General features: G+C 41.9%; 1 protein-coding gene across 5 annotated transcripts in view; it reads left to right on the top strand.

Annotated features, from left to right (window-relative positions):
- Positions 1-21,272, top strand: part of LOC135196921 (receptor-type tyrosine-protein phosphatase eta-like) — a 416,919-nt gene that overhangs the window by 287,069 nt on the left and 108,578 nt on the right. For all 5 annotated transcript variants that reach the window (XM_064223752.1, XM_064223756.1, XM_064223753.1 and 2 more), the window contains exon 16: positions 8,197-8,316. In XM_064223752.1, the coding sequence (XP_064079822.1) occupies positions 8,197-8,316 (120 nt within the window). The remainder of the gene's footprint in view (positions 1-8,196; positions 8,317-21,272) is intronic.

Raw genomic sequence — 21,272 nt, 5'->3', positions numbered from 1 at the left:
CCTAGTTTGGTGAAAATTCTGGGCGCGATGTTGAGCCCGAATGGCATGACTTTGAATGAATATGCCTTGTTGCCTAGTCGGGAGCCTAGGTATGGAGAGAAGTTCCTTGCTATTGGAACATGATAGTAAGCATCTGTAAGAACTATAGAGGTGGTGACGGCCCCACGGGGAAGTAAGGTCCGCACCTGCGAGACTGTCAGCATGTAGAACTTGTCGCAAAGAATGTAAGAATTGAGTTTGGACAAGTCTAGAATGACTCTTCTTTTGAATGAGTCCTTCTTTGGGACAGTGAACAGACATCCTTGAAATTTTAGGTTCTTTACTTTCTTTATGGCTTTCTTCTGCAAGAGATCTTTGGTGTACTCTTCCAAGGCCGTTGTGGAGTCTGGAAGAAGTTCACTGGTGGTGGTGGGAATCCTCCCTTCCACTTCCATCCCAGGCCCTTGGAGACTATGCTGTACGCCCAAGGGCTGAAAGTCCAATGATCTCGGAACCAGTATAGCCTCCCTCCTACCTGATACTTCTCACTGATTGGTTTTGGGTTTAAAGCCCCTGCCTCCACGGAACCTCCTGCCTCTTGACCCGCTACGTAGCCGGGAGTGGCCTCTGGCTCTACTACTACCAGCATGCCGATTGTAGCCGCGAAAGGAACCGATGGCTTCGTAGACGAGATTGAAGGTGGGGAAGGCCATTAGGGCTGCAGAGGTTGAAGGCTGTTGGCCTTGTGGAGCCTGAAGCAGCACAAACTGCTGCTGGGGCTGGGCCTTTGATGTCAAAGGCTTTGACATTTTGGCAAGGGGCATTGCCTGTGCCATTTGTTGAGGGTGAGAAGTCTTATATGGCGCGAAGTATCTTTGTTTCTTCCTAAATCTGGCTTGACGTTTGAAGGGCAGACCCCAACGGACATGAAGACTTTGATTGGCTCTGGAGGCTTCCCTCAAGACATTATCTACTTCTTCTTGAGGGAAGAGTTTTTCGCCCCAGATCGAGGTCTTAATTAGTCTATTAGGCTCATGCCTAATAGTAGCCTCCGCCAAGACGTACTTTCTGCATGCTCTTCTTGCGACACCAAATTTGAATAGGTCCGACTGATAAATCTGTAGCAGACTTTTTGTCAAGACCTGGAAGAGCTGCTCGTCCTTGTAAATGGAAGCTACCAACTCAACTCCATTGAGGTAACGGAATTGATAGATCTAGCCAGTCTAGTCCTGGCCTCGAACTCAGATTTTATCATGTTCTCCGGCAGCTTGGGGAGCTTATTGGAGAACAAGGTCGAGGTACAGTCCGAGTCCAATTTGCCGACCGTAAACGTGGCCGGAACATCTTGCCAGAAGTCTCTGTGGCAGGTATGAGGAGGGAGGTAGCCTCTGTCTCCTTCAAGATTGGGAGAGGCTTCTCTTCCATGATTGCTTGGAGGGTTAACTCCGTAATCTTGTCCGTGCAGGGAGACGGAACCTCGTCTGGTGTCACAAACATGGTAAAAAAGCCTTTGTGAGGCATTAACCTGGTGTTAACGCACTCCCAGTCAGCCATAGTACGAGCCCAGACAGCTTGGGCTTGTTCCTTCAGAAAGATCACCGTTTCCTTAGGAACTTTGTCCACTCTGACTAACGCATGTTCCGCTAGTCTAGCGAACCCCTTGAAGGGAAACTGGAGGTCTTTTGGGTAGAACTCAAAGTCCTCCAGTGGTCGAGTACCACAACCTTCCAGGGTCAGTTTGCCATCCACGTATGGGGCGTGCATGGCAAACCGCCATGGGTTGCTCTTATGGAAGGGTGGTAACTTTGAGGCGTCCGGAACCTTCGAGGCTAGCGCCGGAGATCCGGAGTGGAGCAAACCCGACATCAACTCCCTTATGGGCTTTATCTGCTCAGCCACTATGTCCGATACTGACTGGCTGGAGATCTCCGATCCAGAGGCCCGCCTCAAAGAGTCGAATCTTTCATCGACTGCGTCCCTAGCCTTCGACATCAGAAGGTTAGCAAGGAGATCATGGTCAAGGCCTGACTCCGCCGCCGCCTTAGATCTTGCAGACTTTGTTCTCGGTCCCTTTGAAGAGAGAGAACCCTTGGCAGCAGGCGATTTCGCAGAGGAAGTCGATGGCCTAGGGGCCGGAGACAACTCTGACGCCGCTGGCGGAGCTGGCCTGGGTACCTTAGGCAGTGATTTAGTTGCCTTAAGGGACTTCTCCCTGGGACGGACAGATCTCGAGCTGTCCCAAGTAGTAGGGGTGGACTTGGTAAAGCCCCGGAAAGAGGAAGAAGAGGGAGTGGGACTGAGGAGGCTACCTGCCTCACTTACCTCGCCACTTATCTGCTCATCCAGGGCCATGGGTTCCGTATGGATGTTAATTGCCACGACGTCTCCCACCAGATCCTGATCGTCTGGCAGCGGGGCTGTCGCGGCCCGGATGGCGTCAATGAGGGGAGCTGCCAGACTTGGCTCAACCGAAGCCGATGGCGAACCCTTGAAGAGGCGAGTCCCCAGGCTGTAGTCCAGGACGTAGGGGCGCCCGGACGGAGCGTTCTGCCCATAAATGGAGACCCACTGTCTCAGGCTCGTCTTGGCCAACTGGCGGCTGTCATCATCCGTCTGTCGGGGAGGAAGGGAAATTAACCTTCCTGCTATAGACGGTTTGTTTTATATAATATTGGAAATTGAATATGCTATATATACACAATTTGTAAACAAAGGGAGAAAGAAGGTTATCTAGTGCTTACCTGGTCATCGGCAAAGATCATGACTAATTCAAAGCACAGGGTGCACCCCTCCGGGTGCCAGACCATGTAGGGCACTTCTCCCTGCTCCGCCACGAAGGCAGTGGAGCAGTTCGCATGCGACCGGCAGACTTCATGTCCCACCGGATCGCTAAAGGAGGCGGAGCACCCCGGAGACAAGCAACGCACCTTCTGTAAGGGAAATTATTTATGAACAAGATTTCCCCGGGAGAAATTGGAACTTAAGACTACAGAGGTACCTCGAGATACGAAATTAATCCGTTCCGAGGCGCCCTTCGTATCATGAGGTTTTCGTATCTTGGACCACATTTTACATGTGAAATGGCTAATCCGTTCCAAGCCCTCCAAAAACACCCCAGTAAATTTCATAATAAAGCTAAATTGACCTATAAACAATGAAATACTACAACAATTTGGACCATTCAATACCTAAATTAATAAAAAAAAAATGCAAAATATAGCCTGTAATTAAAGTGTATATTAGTGTACATGGTAACAAGAAATATACTGTACGTAAAATGTGGAAGCTTACCCTTTCCGAGTGAGGCTACGTACATACGTAACTATCCAAGGAAGATTGCTTCTGCCTACTTTTCACAATGTTCCTGTGTGAGCCTTTTCGGGGGGTGTCTTCTACAAATGATTGCACTTTATGAAAAGCGGCTTTAACTTCTGCCGTTTTATTTTCTTTTGTACATATGTACGTATGTACACTTTAAAAAATATATACGCACGTACTACATACGTAACTATCCAAGGAAGATTGCTTCTGCCTACTTTTCACAATGTTCCTGTGCGAGCCTTTTCGGGGGGTGTCTTCTACAAATGATTGCCGTTTTTTTTTCTCTCTTTTTGATTTTTAACTTTTTTTTTACTTTTTTTTACTTTATGTAGGTTTTTTTTTCACAGAATTTCAACTTTCTCTTTTTTATCACTTGGTTCTTTTTTTGCACCTCATGACTCTGTTGGCCCTGGTGTCCATCAAAGCCCTGTTCAACCAAATGCTCTCTCTGCAACTGATTTGGGTACTGAATGTTCGGCTGCTGACCTTCAACATAAACTGAAGTGCCTTGATTATACGTATACATACTGGTATGCATGTTGTAAATGATTGGTCTACACCCTCTGTTCAGCAGGGAGTGGAGATTCTACCAACCTTGCCAAGTTTCCAGTTATCCCATGAGAGAGACCTTGATCACTTATCCCATGAGAGAGATCTTGGTCACTTTTTTTTTTAAATATTACGTACACATTGACGATCCCGAAAACGAATACGGACCAAAAATAAGCACTTAAATTTCAAATTTTAGTGATTCCATAATCCTCAAAGAAAATCATTAAAGATCAAAATGTTTTTAGTAAGGAGCACTGGCTTTCCACTTAGCTTTATGCTGCATGGATTAGAAGAGTAATGGTTCTTGGTCTTTTTAGTGGCTCGATCATAAGCAAGAAGGCCAACGCGGCTATACAATAATCACTTCTTTTGCAGTTTTTACGTAGGAAAACTGGTTACAGTTTCACTGGAGACAAAACAAAATGCCCTCTTGTCCTTGTGTCTATTATATATACTCTATCATGTGTCATGGTGTTTATATACATTATGCACAATACCTGCCTACAAGTCCAGTCTATAGATATTTCTTTGATATTAGTCTAGTCACCATGGGGCGCTGGCTCACCATGGAGAGGTTACTCCTTTGAGGACGAAACGACAATTGTGCTATCAAAGATCAATAATGTAATATATAAACAGTCTAAGATGTCAAATAAAACAACCAAGCATAGCTAAAACCTGGTGAAAAGAAGAAATAAAACAAATTAACAAACTCTCAAGATTGCCAGTTACTAGACATATCACAAAATAGTCAAGGGATTAGCTAACAAAAGACACAACAGCAACGTGATAAATCAATGATACGTATAACATATAAACAGTCTAAGATGACAAATAAGGCAACTAAACTTACCTAAAAACAGGCGACAAGAAGCAAAAAAATAAACAAACAAATGACTAAGATGACCATTGAAGTACTACTTATGATGGGTAGTTGGCATGAAAAAAAAAAAAGTCATTCTCGATAACTCACGACTTCCAGCAGCAAGTACCACTTATCACAAGATATCTTGTGATAAGTCCAAATTTTTAAAAACACTGATCCTAAGATATCTCAGGTTGGTCTGTTAAGGGTTAAAAATGGTAATAAAGAGTTTTGGAATACTGATCTCAACTAAGAATTACTCGGATATACAGTGGACCCCCGTATTCCAAACATTCGCGGGTTCTAACTATTCACGGGGGGGTCTGGTACGCATCCCCCGCGAATACGGGGGGACCACTGTACATGTATTCTAATCAATTTTGTTGGCACAACTTGTTTTAACAATGCCACACTTAACAAAGCAAAAGAGTAATTTCGATGATGGAGGATGCTAGAGAGGAATAAGATGAGCCAGCTTTGCTTGATGCAATGTTATTCATCAATTTAAATATTAAATTTGAAAATAAAAACGGTTTGACTTGGCGAAATGTGTAGCAAGTCTGAATTGGCATTTCGCAATAAGCATATTTGTGATTTAAAGGACGAAGCTAGTTTTCACTTAGTTTATCAGTATATCATAAAAAGGTCATTTTACTCCATCTCAGTCTTATTTGGAATTTTTATGCTGAACAGAGTTACAGAAATTTTCTTACTGATTACTTAATATTTTCATATTCTTGTGTTTCCTGGTACAAAAGTGGGCAATTTAAAAAAACTTGGCAAAATATTGTATTGAGTCTACACACATGAATGATTTATGTTGCATTTATGACACTTACGTAAGAATATGAAATGTATAGATTATGTTTTTCTGTTATTTTTATGCGGTAACTTTTACATTTCAGAATTGGGAAATTGATAACTTTAAATAAACTTTTTTACTTCTCCTAGTACATCATGCATTTCACAATGAAGTGTGAATAAATTATTTTGCAGAGAATAAAAATCACAAAGTTAGATTTTTATGTGCTAAATTTATAATTTATTTTTTAATGTAAAGAATGGTGCTTTTTGTCCAGTATAAAATTCCTTTATTGCTTTTTGTTAATATGGCATTGTTTAGCACAATACCATTGCGTAATGTGTTATTAAGGTTGAAAAATATTTATTTTGGTAATGGGTAGTACTATAAGGACTACTGCAGGCGTAGGGATACATATGGGCTTTTCACTGTATCTGTAGGGACAAAGTGCCCCAAGATGGACATTCAAGTTGGCAACACTGATTTCAGCTCTTTCATCTTGGTACTGTAAAGGCCAATGATGAGGAGGTTTAGCATCATCGTAGGCAAAGTGTAGGGAGTGAAAGATGTGTAGGCTCAAGCGATTACTGAAACTTTTTGTGAACTAGTTAAACATGGCTACCTATTTAATGGATGATCCTGTTTTAGTTTGGTACCATGTGACTCCTGAACTAAAGACCTATCAAATGGGCCTCTGATGAAGTCTTCCATGTTGGTTCTGCCTGTAGTACCTGCATTGTGAATTTTACAGAGCTTCAGGTCGTGCTTAATTATGAACGTCGTGAATATCACTATAATTTTCTGCAGCTTCATTATTGGTCACTAGGATTTACATTCATATCTAGTTGCCTTATTGGATTATGGTTGGTTCTTAAAATGTCTCAGTCATCCTTATGAGAAGCCACGTGGCTCAGTCTTAATATCTTGATGGAACACGTTTGCCTCCTCAGTATGTGCATACCAATGAACTGATTGTTTAGTACAGTTGACCCCAGGATTTGGGAGAAACGCATACCACAACCTGCCGGAATCTAAAAATGCTGATACATAACTGCCAATTTTGATAGTTCAAACACCCAATAATCCCTTTAAAAATGCCTATACCTCACTATGTTGATAATTTAAACATGAAAAATGTATTTAGTCACGAAAATTATATGAAAATACAGTAATTATTGAATATTTCTCTGTGAAAAATTCGACAAATAGGCAAATATTTTGGGAATAATGTGGATTAATGTTCCACAGAAAAATCTGTGAATAGGTAAGGATGCAAATCCAGAATTGCGAACAGGTGAATCCACAAATCCAGAACCACAAATAGGTGGGTGTCCACTATACTTGGTCCAGCTTTTCTATCTTTGCATTTGCCTCACTGTATTGCAACTGAAATTCCCTGATTTGTGTATCGAAAGTTCTTCCTTTTCTCTAACATGAAATTTGGAGAAGGTAATCTTATAAATCCCCCATTAAACACATTAGTATCAACTTCAAGATTCCTTTTTATCAGTAATTCAGTATATTTGTGGATAAGCAATGCAATATGATGATTCCCCTTCATTCTCTCAAAACTGTTCCTACAGGCCATTTTGATACTTAAAAGTAGTATATTGTTCACAGTAATCAGGGATAAAGTTAGGAGGTTTGTAACTACCACTGAACACAGTTGTAAATAAAATTGCAAAGAAATATCACATCCTACACCCATTGACAAGGGTTGCATTTACAAACAATATCTTCCAGTCATAGGATACTAGACTCAGAATCTTGGCTTTCTCTTAGGGACCTAGATGCAGGAATTTTGCTACAAAGCCTTTTGGTAGGTGTTTTGCAGTAATACATACTTAACTTGTCACAAACACCCTTCTGAGTACACGTCTTCCTCAGTCAAAGATAATTACAGCTCTTTATATGGAATTTTGTAGCTCAAGTGTAATAGCATTTGAGATCATATTTATTTGTGATACACATATATATATATATATATATATATATATATATATATATATATATATATATATATATTAGCTCGAGAAAAATTAATTTTTTCTTAGCAGCACTGTATACGTACTACATACCTTGTTTCTGCTTAGTAAATGCCTAATCTGAGAAGTGACATTGAAGAAAGCTTAAATATTATCACCTTTAATTTTTTTATACTTCAAATGACAAGTATGTATACAGTATTAATGGCTTATGTGAGTAATATTAACCTTTTTGTTGAGGTATAGCCTATTTAAAAGGCTTGCAAATAGATATTTGGGAGGACACTGAAGGTACTGAATTGTAGTGTACCTTGAATAATCTTACTCACTGTTGTAGCCAATTGTATATTTACTAAAATATTCAGTTAGCTGTAAAACAGGGGATTTTCTTGTAGAGTTGACTAGTCCTGTACATAATGGAGATGTAATGATATGACTACATTGACCATTGAAGATTAAAGCTCATGATAGTCCAAGTAATTCAAAACACTGTTGTTCACTTTAATGTCTCTCAGTTCGCTAAAGAAATGATGTCAGCAGAATTGTCCCTGCATTTATGGATCATTGCAGTTACTATTACATTAGATTAGATTAATTAGATACACTAACCTTATAATTTGTTATCCCAATATACAGTAGTGTCTTTCTTTTTTACAAGAAATAAGTATTTTGATAATGATTTATTTTTTCAGATCAGACTGAGCTAAAGATGGAGTATGATGAACTAGGAAAAAAATGTCTCTCCAAACCAACTACAGTAGCAAATAATCCATTGAACAGGAGTAAAAACCGTTACATCAATATTCTCCCATGTAAACTAAATGTTTCCTACAGATGTTGCTTAAATTGGCTTACATATGCTTTGAAGGCTACACAGTGTATCTCATCTTGCTTGAGCTACTGATAACACTTGTAAGTGTAATTAATTCATAAATATTTGAACTATACTGTAATACTATCATCATAATCAGAGCTTTACACTGCAGTTATTTATGTGTTTTTCAGAAAGACTTAAAGCTTTTGACCGTGTATTATATTTGTCACAATTATATGCAGTAATTACAGGAAATTTTATGAAACCAGTTCGCCCAAAACAAATGTAATGGAAGACATTTACTTGAAAATATTTGTAAGTAATCAGCTAGCTTTTGTGTAAGTAATGACATAACCAGGACAGGACTATAGATAATAGTACGCATATTATCATCGCAACTCCATCAATCATATTGGACCACATTCATGGTCTTCAAATTTTCTAGTTCATGTAAACTTTTCTCTATCAGACATAAAGAGAACAGTAATGGCTGTAGCTCATATGTCATCAGAGCTTCTGGTATGTAGCGCTACTTTTAATTGTTTGTGGTCAGCAGTGCTATGAATAGCTGTTCTGAACCTCAGTGATGCTGTACCTCCATTTGCGACCTCACTGTTACTTTTTACTTTTTGCACTATTCAGGCTTCCAGGATCTGCAGTTTTCCAGTTTTCTTTTACGGTCACAAGGGATCGTGTTTTGTTCTTTATATGACTATCAAGTATGGTGCAGTATGGAGTAGGATTAGAAGCAGTCAATGAACGCACAAGTTGTGAGAGTCTTATCCTAGAACAAGCCCTTAGCCCTTTTTGCTGAGGCACCCTCTCCGTTAGTGTAGGTCATTGTTTTTCACCTAGAATCCTGCTTTATTTTTGGGAGAATCTCTTTATACTTGTGAATGAACCTTTACAGAAGACTTCTTAATGAACATTTACTGAAAACTTTTTTGGGGGGTCTCCTCTGCAGGTTCTCCACCAGATTCTCTTATCGGGCAAGTTTTACAACTTAGAGGGATATTAGCAGATTCAGACTTTTTCAGAAGAGTCTGTAAAGGTAATAATGATTTTGCTCTGACAGTAAACTTGTAGTGAAGACCTAAGTACAGGACATTCATGTCTATACCTTTAGTTGAATTCTCCAAAGAAGATAGTATTCCTTTGGTGATCTTCCATACTTTGTTTACTTTAACTTCATCATTCAAGACCCAAAAAATAAAGTTTCCTTCAAATGTAGAAGCACTTTCTTGACCTTCTTTTAGATATTCATAGTGAGGAGCAATGCAAGTAAGAATTCCAATCTTTGTTTGTAAGAACCTTTTCTGCATTTCTTGAGTTTTTCAATGCCTTTTTTTCTGAGCATGCAGATAACTGATGAAGCTAACTTAAGGTCTCATTTGAGCCTCTCACATTTAACAGCTGCTTTCCAGTTGTCCTAGTATTAGTGGAAAATTTAAACCAGCAGTGGAAATACATCCTTGAGACACTAGAACTCTGGGAAATCAGGCTATATATTTACATGATGAGGTGAGTATCCTGTTCTTCTGTTATACATTATCTTCTGTATGATTCAAGCATATTATTTACCCAGTAAGAATCTCAGCTTTACTCTTAATGACCCCCTACATTATGGAGTACTCATTCACAGGTTATTCATCTTGTCTTGTTGCTGTCTTAAGTCTTTCAGTGCCCTTACAACACTGGGATATTTAGATCAATCTTTCCACCTAAATCTTTATTCAGGATGATATGATTGATGGGCTGTGATGAAATGAACTGAGTTTTATAACACGAGAATTTGTTTCTCTATAAACCCATCAGCCATGCCCTGAGGTCTCTCTCAACCCCTCAGGTCTTCTGTTTCACATTCAGCCTACACAGGCAAGTGAAACATAGATTATGAGTACCTGAAACTGTAGCGGAACAGTCAACATGCCTGCTACGATCTTTTGTCTGATAGACAAATAAGCATTTTCTTATTGTCTGCCAATTCTTCAGTCATGAACTACAAACAGTTTTCAATGTTGGCTGCATCTAAAATTGGTAAATTGGTGCAGCTGTGAATATTAGTAATAACCCACACTGTACACTGCCTTTTTGTAAAGCTTCTTTCATTATTACAGTAGAAAGAGGATCTTTATTTATCTTCTTACTATTATTGAACTTTTTTTCCCTCCCTGGTATTAATTATCTTGGCAAAGCATAGCTGTCCCATGATGCCTCACCTGTCCCCTTCATCAATTAAAGAACTTCTATATTATAAATGTGGGATGTAAAATCTAGTTTAAACATTTTTTTTGTCACTACCTCTATTGACCTATGGTTTACAGTTCATGTTTTTTCTTCTCTACTACTTTCCTATCATAAGTTTGATACTCTCCATGTTATGATTTATTACAATAGAGACTTACAGATTAAAAAAGCTAATTAATTTTACATACTGTACATTTGTGTGATTGGTACTGGAGCTCTTGTTCATCATAGCACCTATGATTGATTTACAGGATTGTAATCCATGGTGTTCATCAAGGTATTTATTCTTGACTGGTCATGTCTGCTTAATTAGATATTGGAAGTTCCAAGATGGCAGGCCATTTTTTTGTTAAACTACCAAGTCATATTCTGATTTCCACTACCGTCCACACCTTTTTAATCTTAGTGATATGAATCACCCCTCACTTCTGATCACTGTTATTCATGGTCCTCAAAGGGATAAGCATTTGGATCCAGAGAGTATCTTTCAGAGATAAGAATCTCATCATAATGTGCAATAAAAGCAAAAATTACCATAATGATATTATCTAGAAGGCCTCTTTAAAAAATTATCTACAGGAATCAAAAGGACTTTTACTCCATATGTTTTACCCACAAAAGAGGAATAGAAGAATATTTACACCTTGATTTCCTAGGAAAAGTACTACTCCTTTATCTGCTGACACCCCATACCTTTATTAAGAGTGTATAAAAGGGATTTTGACGTAGGAAAAATCTATTTCTGGGTGATTGGCTCGTGTCGCCCTATGAAACCCACCCTGTATTGCTTGCCCTCCCTGCAGGACAAGATGTTCATAGATTAAGGATGACCGCTAGGGGCGCTGCTGTCCGTGGCGTCCCTAGTAGTAGTAGTAGCGGCCGCATCGCCCGTTGGTATCAGCTCTCTCTAGTGGGGATTTTGATTGGAAGGTCTAAATGGTGAATGTCTCGTGGTAGTGATCCCACTCGCCCCTATTCTCATACCGACACTTCTTTTAAAGAGTGAGCGAGTCAGTTTTACTGACATTTTCTTAATTTTGTTTTTCTCTGGTAATTTTAGATTAATTTTACCTAGAAAGAATGATATTAAGGATCCTTTCATAGGGCGACACGAGCCAATCACCCAGAAATAGATTTTTCCTACGTCAAAATCCCTTTTCTGGGCTCAGCTCGTGTCGGCCTATGAAAGAGTACCAGAGAAACAGACAAGATGGGAAAAAGGACAAATGAAAATCAGTTGTAAAAAAGAGGGATATAATATAAGTGAATCAGTTATTACAGAATATAAACTAAGTACTTAAAGCTAACTTATTCTAAACAATGACATAAAAGAAAGCCAGTAATATAAAGTACTTAAAATTAAATTATATTAAACTAGTAAAAATACAATAATGCAGTGCAATTTAACAAAATAGATTCACTTAAATAATGTATTTACATAATATACAAACACATTGTGTCCTACCCTAGCATAAAAATAAGGGTAGGTACACTGAAGTACATTATAAGTACATAGTGTGGATGTCCCTAGCAAAAAAATAAGGGACAATCCACCAATATGATCTCAGCGGCTAAGGCTAGAGTATCCGAGTAGCATGGCGATAGGGTGAGGCATGTTGGACGAGGTAGGTAGAAAGGAGACCTGGATCTATACTATGACTACTATACAGTATCAGGAGAAACAATGTTTCCCGCTGCTACTGCAGAAAATTTTAAAGATTCCAAGACTTTAGATAGTGACGTTTAAAGACTGTCGGAGATTTCCATCCAGTATACTTTTTAAGATCCTCAAAATTCATATGTTGAAAGTAGTTAATTGAGGTGGCTACTCCCCTGATGTCATGTGCTTTTGAAATGAATCAGGATTGGCTTGTTTAATGAAGTAAAGGATCTGTTGTCTAATACCTTTTACTGATAAAGTACCACCTTTTTCTCTCATGAAGAGAGAACCTGAGGATCTTGAGGATGTACGAGATAGAAAGGCTCATTAAAGTTGATACTGGGCAGAGAGAAGGATCTTGCGGAAGTGGGATGACTTTCCAAGGAGCCCACCTTGCAAGAGGATCCTCATTTTTAGCCAAAAAACTACGATCCGGAGCAAGCAGAACTTCTCCTGAGGGGAGGAATTCACATGACCCGCATCTCTGGATAGAGCCGACAGTTCTGAAATTCTAGCTCCTGAAGCTAGGCTTAATAAGAATAATGTCTTTCTAAGAAGCATTATGAATGTACAAGACGAGTTGTCAGTATCTGATGCTAGTTTGAGGACATCATTTAAGAACCATGAGACTGTAGTAGGCCTTTGAGAAGGTCTAAGTCTAGCACAGGCTTTAGGGATAGACGTAAAGTAAGATTCAGTCAGATCTATCTGGAAACCTAACTGAAAGATCTTCTTCAAAGCCGATTTATGAGTAGTAATAGTGCTAGCTGCTAAACCTTTTTCAAACAAGGATCTGAAAAAGGATATAGCTAAGTTAACTGTCATGGTTGTAGTGTTTTATTCTTTCAGGAAGGATGCTAATTTTTTAACAGCTGAGTCATATTGTCTAATAGTTGACTCTCTCTTATCTGATTCTAGGAAGAGGATGTTTTGTGGATCAATGTTAGCATCTTTATTAGCCGCAAACTTCATGAAGTCCATAAAGTTAGGGTCTGAAGAATTCCTGAGGAAGCGAACACAGTCCTCATTTGTACTGATTGTGACAGCTTGGGATTGGGAATCCGTTGAGGTCGGAGACCCAATTCCAGAAGCAGAGGATACCAGTTGCTCTTGGGCCAGTCTGGAGCAATCAGGGCTACTAGTCCCTTGAAAGTCCTCAGCTTGCTCAAGACTTTCAAGAGAAGATTCACTGGAGGAAAGACATAAATTTTTCTCCACTGATTCCAATCTAACGACAGGGCGTCCGTGGCATAAGCCATAGGGTCCAGGTTGGGGGCCACATAGCAAGGGAGCTTGTGGTTCGCTTGTGAGGCGAAGAGATCTACTTGGAGACCTGGGACTCTCCGGCATATCCACTGGAATGACCTGTCGTCTAGGGACCATTCTGATTCCAGAGGGACCGACCGGGACAAAGCGTCTGCTATCACATTTCTTACCCCCGCCAGGTGAGTGGCGGACAGATGCCATTTGTGTTTGTCTGCTAGTGCAAAGATGGCTATCATGACATGGTTCACATGTTTGGATTTGGACCCCCCCTCCCCTGTTGATGCAATGAATACCACTGCACTGTCCAAAACTAGTCTTAGATGAGACTTTTTCGGGGGAAGAAGTCTCTTCAGGGTAAGAAATACTGCCATTGCTTCCAGAACGTTTATGTGGAGCTGGCGGAACTGAACTGACCAAGTCCCCTGAACTTGTTTGAATTGAGAATATCCCCCCCACCCGGACAGGGAGGCATCCGTGTGAATGGTTAACACTGGAAGGGGATATTGAAGGGGTACCCGTTTGGCCAGGTTCTTCACTTTTGTCCATGGACGGAGTTGATTGCGAAGGATCTGTGGAATTACTGACAACTTGTCTCGAGATTTGGCGTTTGCTCTCGATCGCCAAACTCGATTTATATCTTTCAGCCTTGCTTTCAGGAGGATGTCTGTCACTGAAGCAAACTGAAGAGAACCTAGGATTCTTTCCTGGCTTCTCCTTGATGTTTGCTTGCATTTGAGAAATTGTCTCACAGACTTGGCTATTTCTTTCCGTTTGACCACTGGAATTGACAGATTGTGGGAAGACAAATCCCATTGGATTCCTAGCCACTGAAAACGAGACTCCGGAGTAAGTCTGGATTTCGTTTTGTTTATCTGGAACCCCAGATGTTCCAGAAATTAAACTACCTTTTTCGTGGCTTTGAGACATTCCTCGACTGTTGGTGCCCAGATCAACCAATCGTCGAGGTATGCTGCTATCATTATTCCCTGAGTTCTCAATTGTTGCACCACTACTTCTGCTATTTTCGTGAATACCCTGGGGGCTACATTCAGACCGAAGGGCATCACTTTGAATGAGAATGTCTGATTTCCTTAGTCTGAATCCTAGGAATGGGCGGAAGTGTCTGGCTATAGGGATATGATAGTATGCGTCTGTAAGATCGATGGAGCATGTGACGGCTCCACGAGGAAGTAAGGTCCTTACCTGCGAGATGGTAAGCATTTTGAACTTGTCGCAATGAATGAAAGAGTTTAGCCTTGACAAGTCTAAGATTACCCTTCTTTTTGTTGAGCCTTTCTTTGGCGCGCTGAATAAGCGACCTTGAAATTTTAGATGCTTGACTCTCGCAATAGCTCCTTTCTGAAGGAGTTCCTCCGCATAATCTGTCAATTCCTTTGATGGTACTTGATGGAATGATTTGATTGGAGGAGGATCTTTGATCCAACTCCAACCCAATCCCTTGGACACTATGCTCTGTGCCCAATTGCTGAACCCCCACCTGTGACGGAAGAGGAACAGCCTCCCTCCTACCTGGGGAGCCTCACTGTTGTTGGGCGGGTTGACCTCCACGCCCTCCTCTGAATTGCCTACCCCTTGTCGCTCTTCCTGTGCCACGCTGGCGAAAGTGGCCTCTCGCTCTGCTACCTCTCGACTGCCTATTAAAGGGAGGGTAAGCCTGACCTTCATACATAGGGTTGAAGGCCGGCGAGAGTGCGTAGGAGGTCGAGGGTTGCGACTGAGGAGACAACAGGAGGATGGGTTGGGTCTGCTTCGAGGTTGAAGGTTGTCCCTGTTGGGTAACTGGGATGGCCTGAACGAATTGCTACTGCTGCTGATGTTTTTGGTAAGGCTGGAACCTTTTACCAGACTTCTTTAGTTTCTTACCCGCAGCGGGGGCGGATTCTTGTTTTCCTTCTTAGGAGGATACCCCACCCCACCTAGCTCTAAGGCTCTGGTTGAGCCTAGCAGCCTCGTGGTGCACCTCATTCACAGCGGACTCTGGGAAAGGTCCGCTCCCACATGCTGGAAGCCAGGAGTCTATTAGGTTCGTGCCTAATAGTGCATTCCTGCAGAACGTGCTTTCGGCAGTTCCTCCTAGCTTGGAAGAAGTCGAAAGCATCCGTCTGAACCGTTTGAAGCTGGGACTTGGCCAGAATCTTAAATAGAGGTTCTGTGCCATACGATAGAGCAGCCATCTCCGTGATAATTAGAGAATTGAGGGATCTGCCAAACCTAGTTCGAGCGTCGAACTCTGCCTGGATCAAGGAATCAGGCAGCCTTGGGAGCTTTTCGCCAAACTGGTCCATTGCACAGTCCGGCTTGAGCTTACCAAGCGTGAAAGTGGCAGGCAAGTTCTCCCACAATTCTCCGAAGGCTGGAAAGAGCGGAGAAGTAGAATCCGCTTCCCTCAGCTGTGGCATGGGCTCATCCTTGAGGACTGCCTGAAGAGTCGCTTCCACTATTTTGGTAGCGAACGGAAGAGAAGCCTCCTCCTCCGTCGCAAAAATAGTAAAAGGACTCTTGAAAGCCTGGAGCTTAGTGTTGGTACACTCCCAGTCCTCAAGGCAGTGAACCCATTCCCGCTGAGCGTGCTCTCTACTATAGAGCACGTTCTCTCTGGAGATCTTGTCCTCCCTAGTGAGGGCCGCTACGGTCAGCCTAGCATATCCAATGAAAGGCTGCGTCAATCCCGGAGGATAAAACTCGAAGTCCTCAATCCTTCGAGTTCCACACTCCGGGACAGAGATCATACCGTCCTTGAATGGAGCGTAAGCGGCCACTCTCCATGGGTTCTCCATGGAGAAGGCTGGTAGCGACTCATAAGGTGGTAGCTGGAGAATACCAGCACTTGCTACTGGGGAGACTGGATGAGGAGCCTGAGCAAGCCCAACTACTCGGTCCTCATTCTCTCTAACTCTGTTAGAGAGATCCTGGATGGACTGGCCCGACTGAGTCAAAGTGCTCGACAGTTGTGCGAACATCTGTTCGAACTTGGTTCCGAGGGCGGAGACCTGTGAGCCTACCATCTCTCCTACCTGTTGCATCACCACTGCTGAGAAGGCAGTGGGATCAAAGGTGCTTGGTCCCGCTACTCCAACCGGCGTTGCCGGAGTGGATGCGGTGGAGGCCGGAGAAGACATTGGCTCAGCAGGAGCGCGAGCCTTCTCCTTAGAAGCCTTGCTTCTAGAGCTCTTTGAATAGGAAGAGCTCGGCTTAGCCTTCACTGCGTCAGCATAGGAAGTCGAAGACTTCTTAGCGAAGAAGACGACGACGACTTTTTAGAAGTCGTCTTAACAAGGGTCTTCGGTTCTCTCTGTCCTTCACCTTTGGGGGTACAGAGAGAGCGGGAGAGCGGCAGGGATCTCAGATCCCGAAAAGCCTTGGAAAGAAGCAGTAGAAGAAGGGACAGGAGAAGATCCAGGAGCGCCCAAGGAAAGACCTTGGGCACCCGACACACCTACCTCAACCAACAAATCCTCCGCACCTACCGCCATAGGCTCAATATTAAGGTCCAAGGTTGCGACGTCTGGGACCGTCTCCTGCGTGGCCACGGCCCCGAACGACTGCTGCACCTCTTGCTGGATGGAGGCGATGAGAGGGGCTGCAGAGATGGGGTCAACATATCCTGTTGACTTGCCGCCGGGGAAGATCTGAACGGCCAGCTTCTTGTCCAAGATGTATGGCTGGCCCTTGGCGGCGTTCTTCCCGAAGCCGCCCACCCAAGCCTTCAGGGTTGCTAGGGCGACTTCCCTCACACCGGCAGCCTGAAAGAGAAGGTGAAATGAAGCTTCTAGTGGCGGGGACGGGGTTAACAAGCTTATGACTAAGTGTTGTTAGTAATACGATAAAGAAGTCTACAATCGACTTACCCCCCCCACCAGCTGACTGACAAGGTCGTAACAGATGGCGCAGGCTTCCGGGTGCCAGACGATCATGGCGTTGTGAGTCGTGGCACACGGGGCGTGAGATCTGCACTCATCGTGGGCGCAGGGGTCGTACAAAGTCGCATTGCACCCTAGGACCTGACAGTTGTAGCCTGTAAGTGGAAAGATACATAAGTATCAGGAGAACACTTACAGCCTAACAATTGCTCCGCTGCATGCCGGAGCGAGAAAGTTAGATTAAACCAGAGCCCCGCCATAATACGTGTGGTAACAAGATGGTTGGAGTTTGTCCAAGGCTACGCCGGAGACAAGAGAAAGAATCCAACCAGATGTGGTGGTGAAATATGAAACCACGACGGAAAACGACGGAGATGGAATACACACAATTATATAAATCTAAAAATTCATCGTAAAATTAGGGTATATCCTTAAAAATAACGAAATAAATATCAAACTTTTCCCCCCGTCTACTAGAAGAGTGCCCGGGTAAGAAGCAAGCTCTCTTCCGGTAGCGGGGAAAAAAGGGAAGGATATAGTAGGCAAGCAATAGACCACTAGTAGTGACCACCCCGCCCGCTGGCGGAGCCAGCGAACTATAACCAAACGTGCCCCGGCTGCGGCGGAAGGCTCCGTTCGTTATAGTGGGGGAGAGGTGGGACTGAGCAACTGGGGGGGGGGTTCCCCGGCGTAACGCGGCGGGAGAGAGAGGGGGGGGGTTGGCCTACTCCTCCCCGTCCCAACAACTACCCGCTCGGTGACCCGGTACCCGATACAAGTGGTCGCCCTATACCCAGCTGGGAAGAACCCCTGGCCTCCTCAGAGAAGGAGGGAAGAAGGTACTGAGGTTGTCATGGCAACCAAGGGGTCCCCCAGACCCCTCCCTCCCTATACCTGGTAGGGGGGAGGGAAGGGAAGGGTAAGGTGCGATGGAAACACGTGACCGCAAGTGGCCTAAGCCGCGATAGCAACACAACCGTGAAGGGCCACGTGAACCAGGCTGTACCAATACATGGGACATGCACCTAGGCTAGCCTAACACCCTAAATAGAAACTAAAATTACATCGTAAAGATGGAAAAGACACTTTTAGTAAAAGAAAAAGAAGCCCAGGAGGAGGCAAAACTGTTCCGAGGAACAGAAGCCTACTCGGAGCCAGCGATAGCCGATGAAGAGCAAGAGCCGGGATGCTGGGCAGAAACACAGAATAGCCCTAAATACCAAACTAAGAGAATTGGTAAACGGGCTAACCTAGCTAAAAAGGCGATGTAAAAAACAACGATGAACGTGATATAGTAAGCCCATAAGTATAAGAAGTCCCAGTATGGAAGACCGGGAATTCTTAAACATGAGGCAGCATGGTGCCGCCACGAGTCGACCGGGAAACCAAGTATATGACCTATTAGAAGGAAAATACTGGTCCCTGGAAGACTAAAATACGGTAAAATTACTACTTATGAGGCACTTAACTTAGCCGATGCGATGGCAGCACGTTCCATGATGGAGAAGGAGGTAAATCCAAGAAAATTAGCACACGAGCAAAAAAATGCGTAAAACGCGTACCGCTAATAATTAAGGATGACCGCTAGGGGCGCTGCTGTCCGTGGCGTCCCTAGTAGTTAGTTAGTTAGCTGGCCGCAATCGGCCCGTTGGTATCAGCTTTGACCTCTGTACAATGGCCTTCTTGTTTCCTGGACTTCAGTTTCCCAGGCTTAAAGTTATACTCAAGCTTCCCGCGTTCAAAGATTCAAATTTCCTGGTTTGAGTTGCACTAAAGCTCACTTTCCATTGAAGGTACACTTAAGCACATTTTCCAGGTCTTTTTTCTTTATTTAAATTTTTATTTGTGTATTGATTTGTTATTTGACATTGATTACACACTGTTTTATTTTCATCTTTCAATGATTGCTGAACATACTTTTTGATATTTAAACTTCTATCATTCAACATTTACTCCCACTGCACACTGTCTCTTGTTTTATTTTACCTATGGGTCACATGTGGACACTGTAAAGTGGCAATTTCTTTGCAGTTTCATGATCTTTTGGTTTGTTTTTCAAGAGTATATGCTTTTTTTGATGATAAAATAATAATTACAAAAGACTCTACTGTTATGGAAAAGCAAAATTAGAGAGTAGAACTGCTAAAACAACTAATAAAATGCACATGTGGAAAGGTATATTTTCTGTGCCATATCTAGGTAAAACAAAGCTAGAGATATTACGTATCTTGAATTTATATACTGTATCAGGAAATTTCCCATTACAGCAGCTTTAAAAAGACTACATGTATGTTCTCAAGCCTCTAAAAGGTTATAATGGTGCCGTAAAGAGCTTTTAGGAAGAATTTCAACATTACCTCCCAAAATTCTACCAGTATCTCATCCCAAGGAAATATCTGAACATACCTGTCTTATGCAGATTTTGGAGGCTTGATTATTCCAGAACAGATGGGAAAATGCTTGATTAGGCATACTCATGACTCACCAGGAATACTCCCTTGCTCCTATGGACTGGATAGGTTATAATGATGTCAAAGTTTCACAGGCTGTCAACTTCTAGATTGTTTCCCATCAGCCCACCAACCATTTGCAGTTTAGTTTATTAATCATCATAGTTAGTTCCATTGTGCCTTTCTTCTGACACTGCATTTATAGTTACCCCTGGAATTTAACCAAGTAAATAAAAAAAGGATTGAGCGTACCATGAAAACTAAATTATTTCTACAAAAGATCAGGAGGTTTTAGGTGTCTGTCTTGCATTTTCTCAATGGCGAGAGATATTTCTGATTTTCTTATTCATGTACCCATAGACTCAGGAACTGGTTCCATAGTGCACTCTTTATTCACGCCCATATATAGTACATACTGTATTTGCTGCCATATGAAACTTACCTATAATTTGGCCAGATATACTTAGGAAAAATAAGAATATGCATTTCCCCTGAACTTCATAGCCCTCCCTACAATCAGGCTTTGGGCCAAGACTGTAGGGCACTGGATAGTCTCTTACTAAACAACTTAAGGAAAACATGCACCTATCCCTATAAATACCAGTAGTACATGCACCAAACATTGTCAGCTAAGACCACTTTAAATAAATTATGGCCATAGTTTCAGCAGAAAACTATACATAACCTTAGATTTACCAAGGGTTTTATTTTTTATTCTCAGAGTAACAATTACTGGGCTGGGCATTTTAACCATTTTAGTGGTTTATTGACATTACTGTTTACCAGTGTAAATTCACTAATTATTGTGGCTGACAACGCTGTGATGTTTTGTTTTTGTAAGGTGTTAGAGCCAAAACACAAGTGACCATCTCATTAGTACGGCATCAAGACAATAATCGAATATTTTTTAATTGAATTTTGTTTTAGATATTCAGCTGATGATTCATCCATATGCAGAAGTAAAGAACATTATGTTATGGTAGTGAGGTGATTCACAAAGTGTTGGGAAACAAATAATAGAAGGCTATCGAACATTGTGTTTCTGAATTATGGGAGTCTGTTTTATAATTTTAGTATTAGTTTTATATTTGCAATTATTATCTAATAATTTATAGACATGTATTTTTCACACTAGGGTTATCTGGAGCTATTGTGTCAAACAGCGTATTTAAGTGTTTGTATTGCCACAGTATATCTTTTGAAAAAGTTTTTATACTGATTTTATGAGCTCACTCGATGTACAAGATACAAAATGTGAATGTATATGTGTGTGGACTGTTGGCCCCAGTTAGACTGTTATGTACACCAACAATATCCATTTGCAAAAGTCAAGTACAGTTGTATTTTAAAATAATGATTGCTTACATTACTGTCATTTCATTATTGTACAGTATTATAAAATAGGTACATTGTGATCAAGTGCCATTTGTATCTACAAGATGTCTATATT

Source organism: Macrobrachium nipponense, chromosome 18 (genome assembly GCF_015104395.2).
Source record: "Macrobrachium nipponense isolate FS-2020 chromosome 18, ASM1510439v2, whole genome shotgun sequence".
Classification (NCBI taxonomy): Eukaryota; Metazoa; Arthropoda; class Malacostraca; order Decapoda; family Palaemonidae; genus Macrobrachium; species Macrobrachium nipponense.
This window is presented reverse-complemented; position numbering and strand designations above follow the sequence as displayed.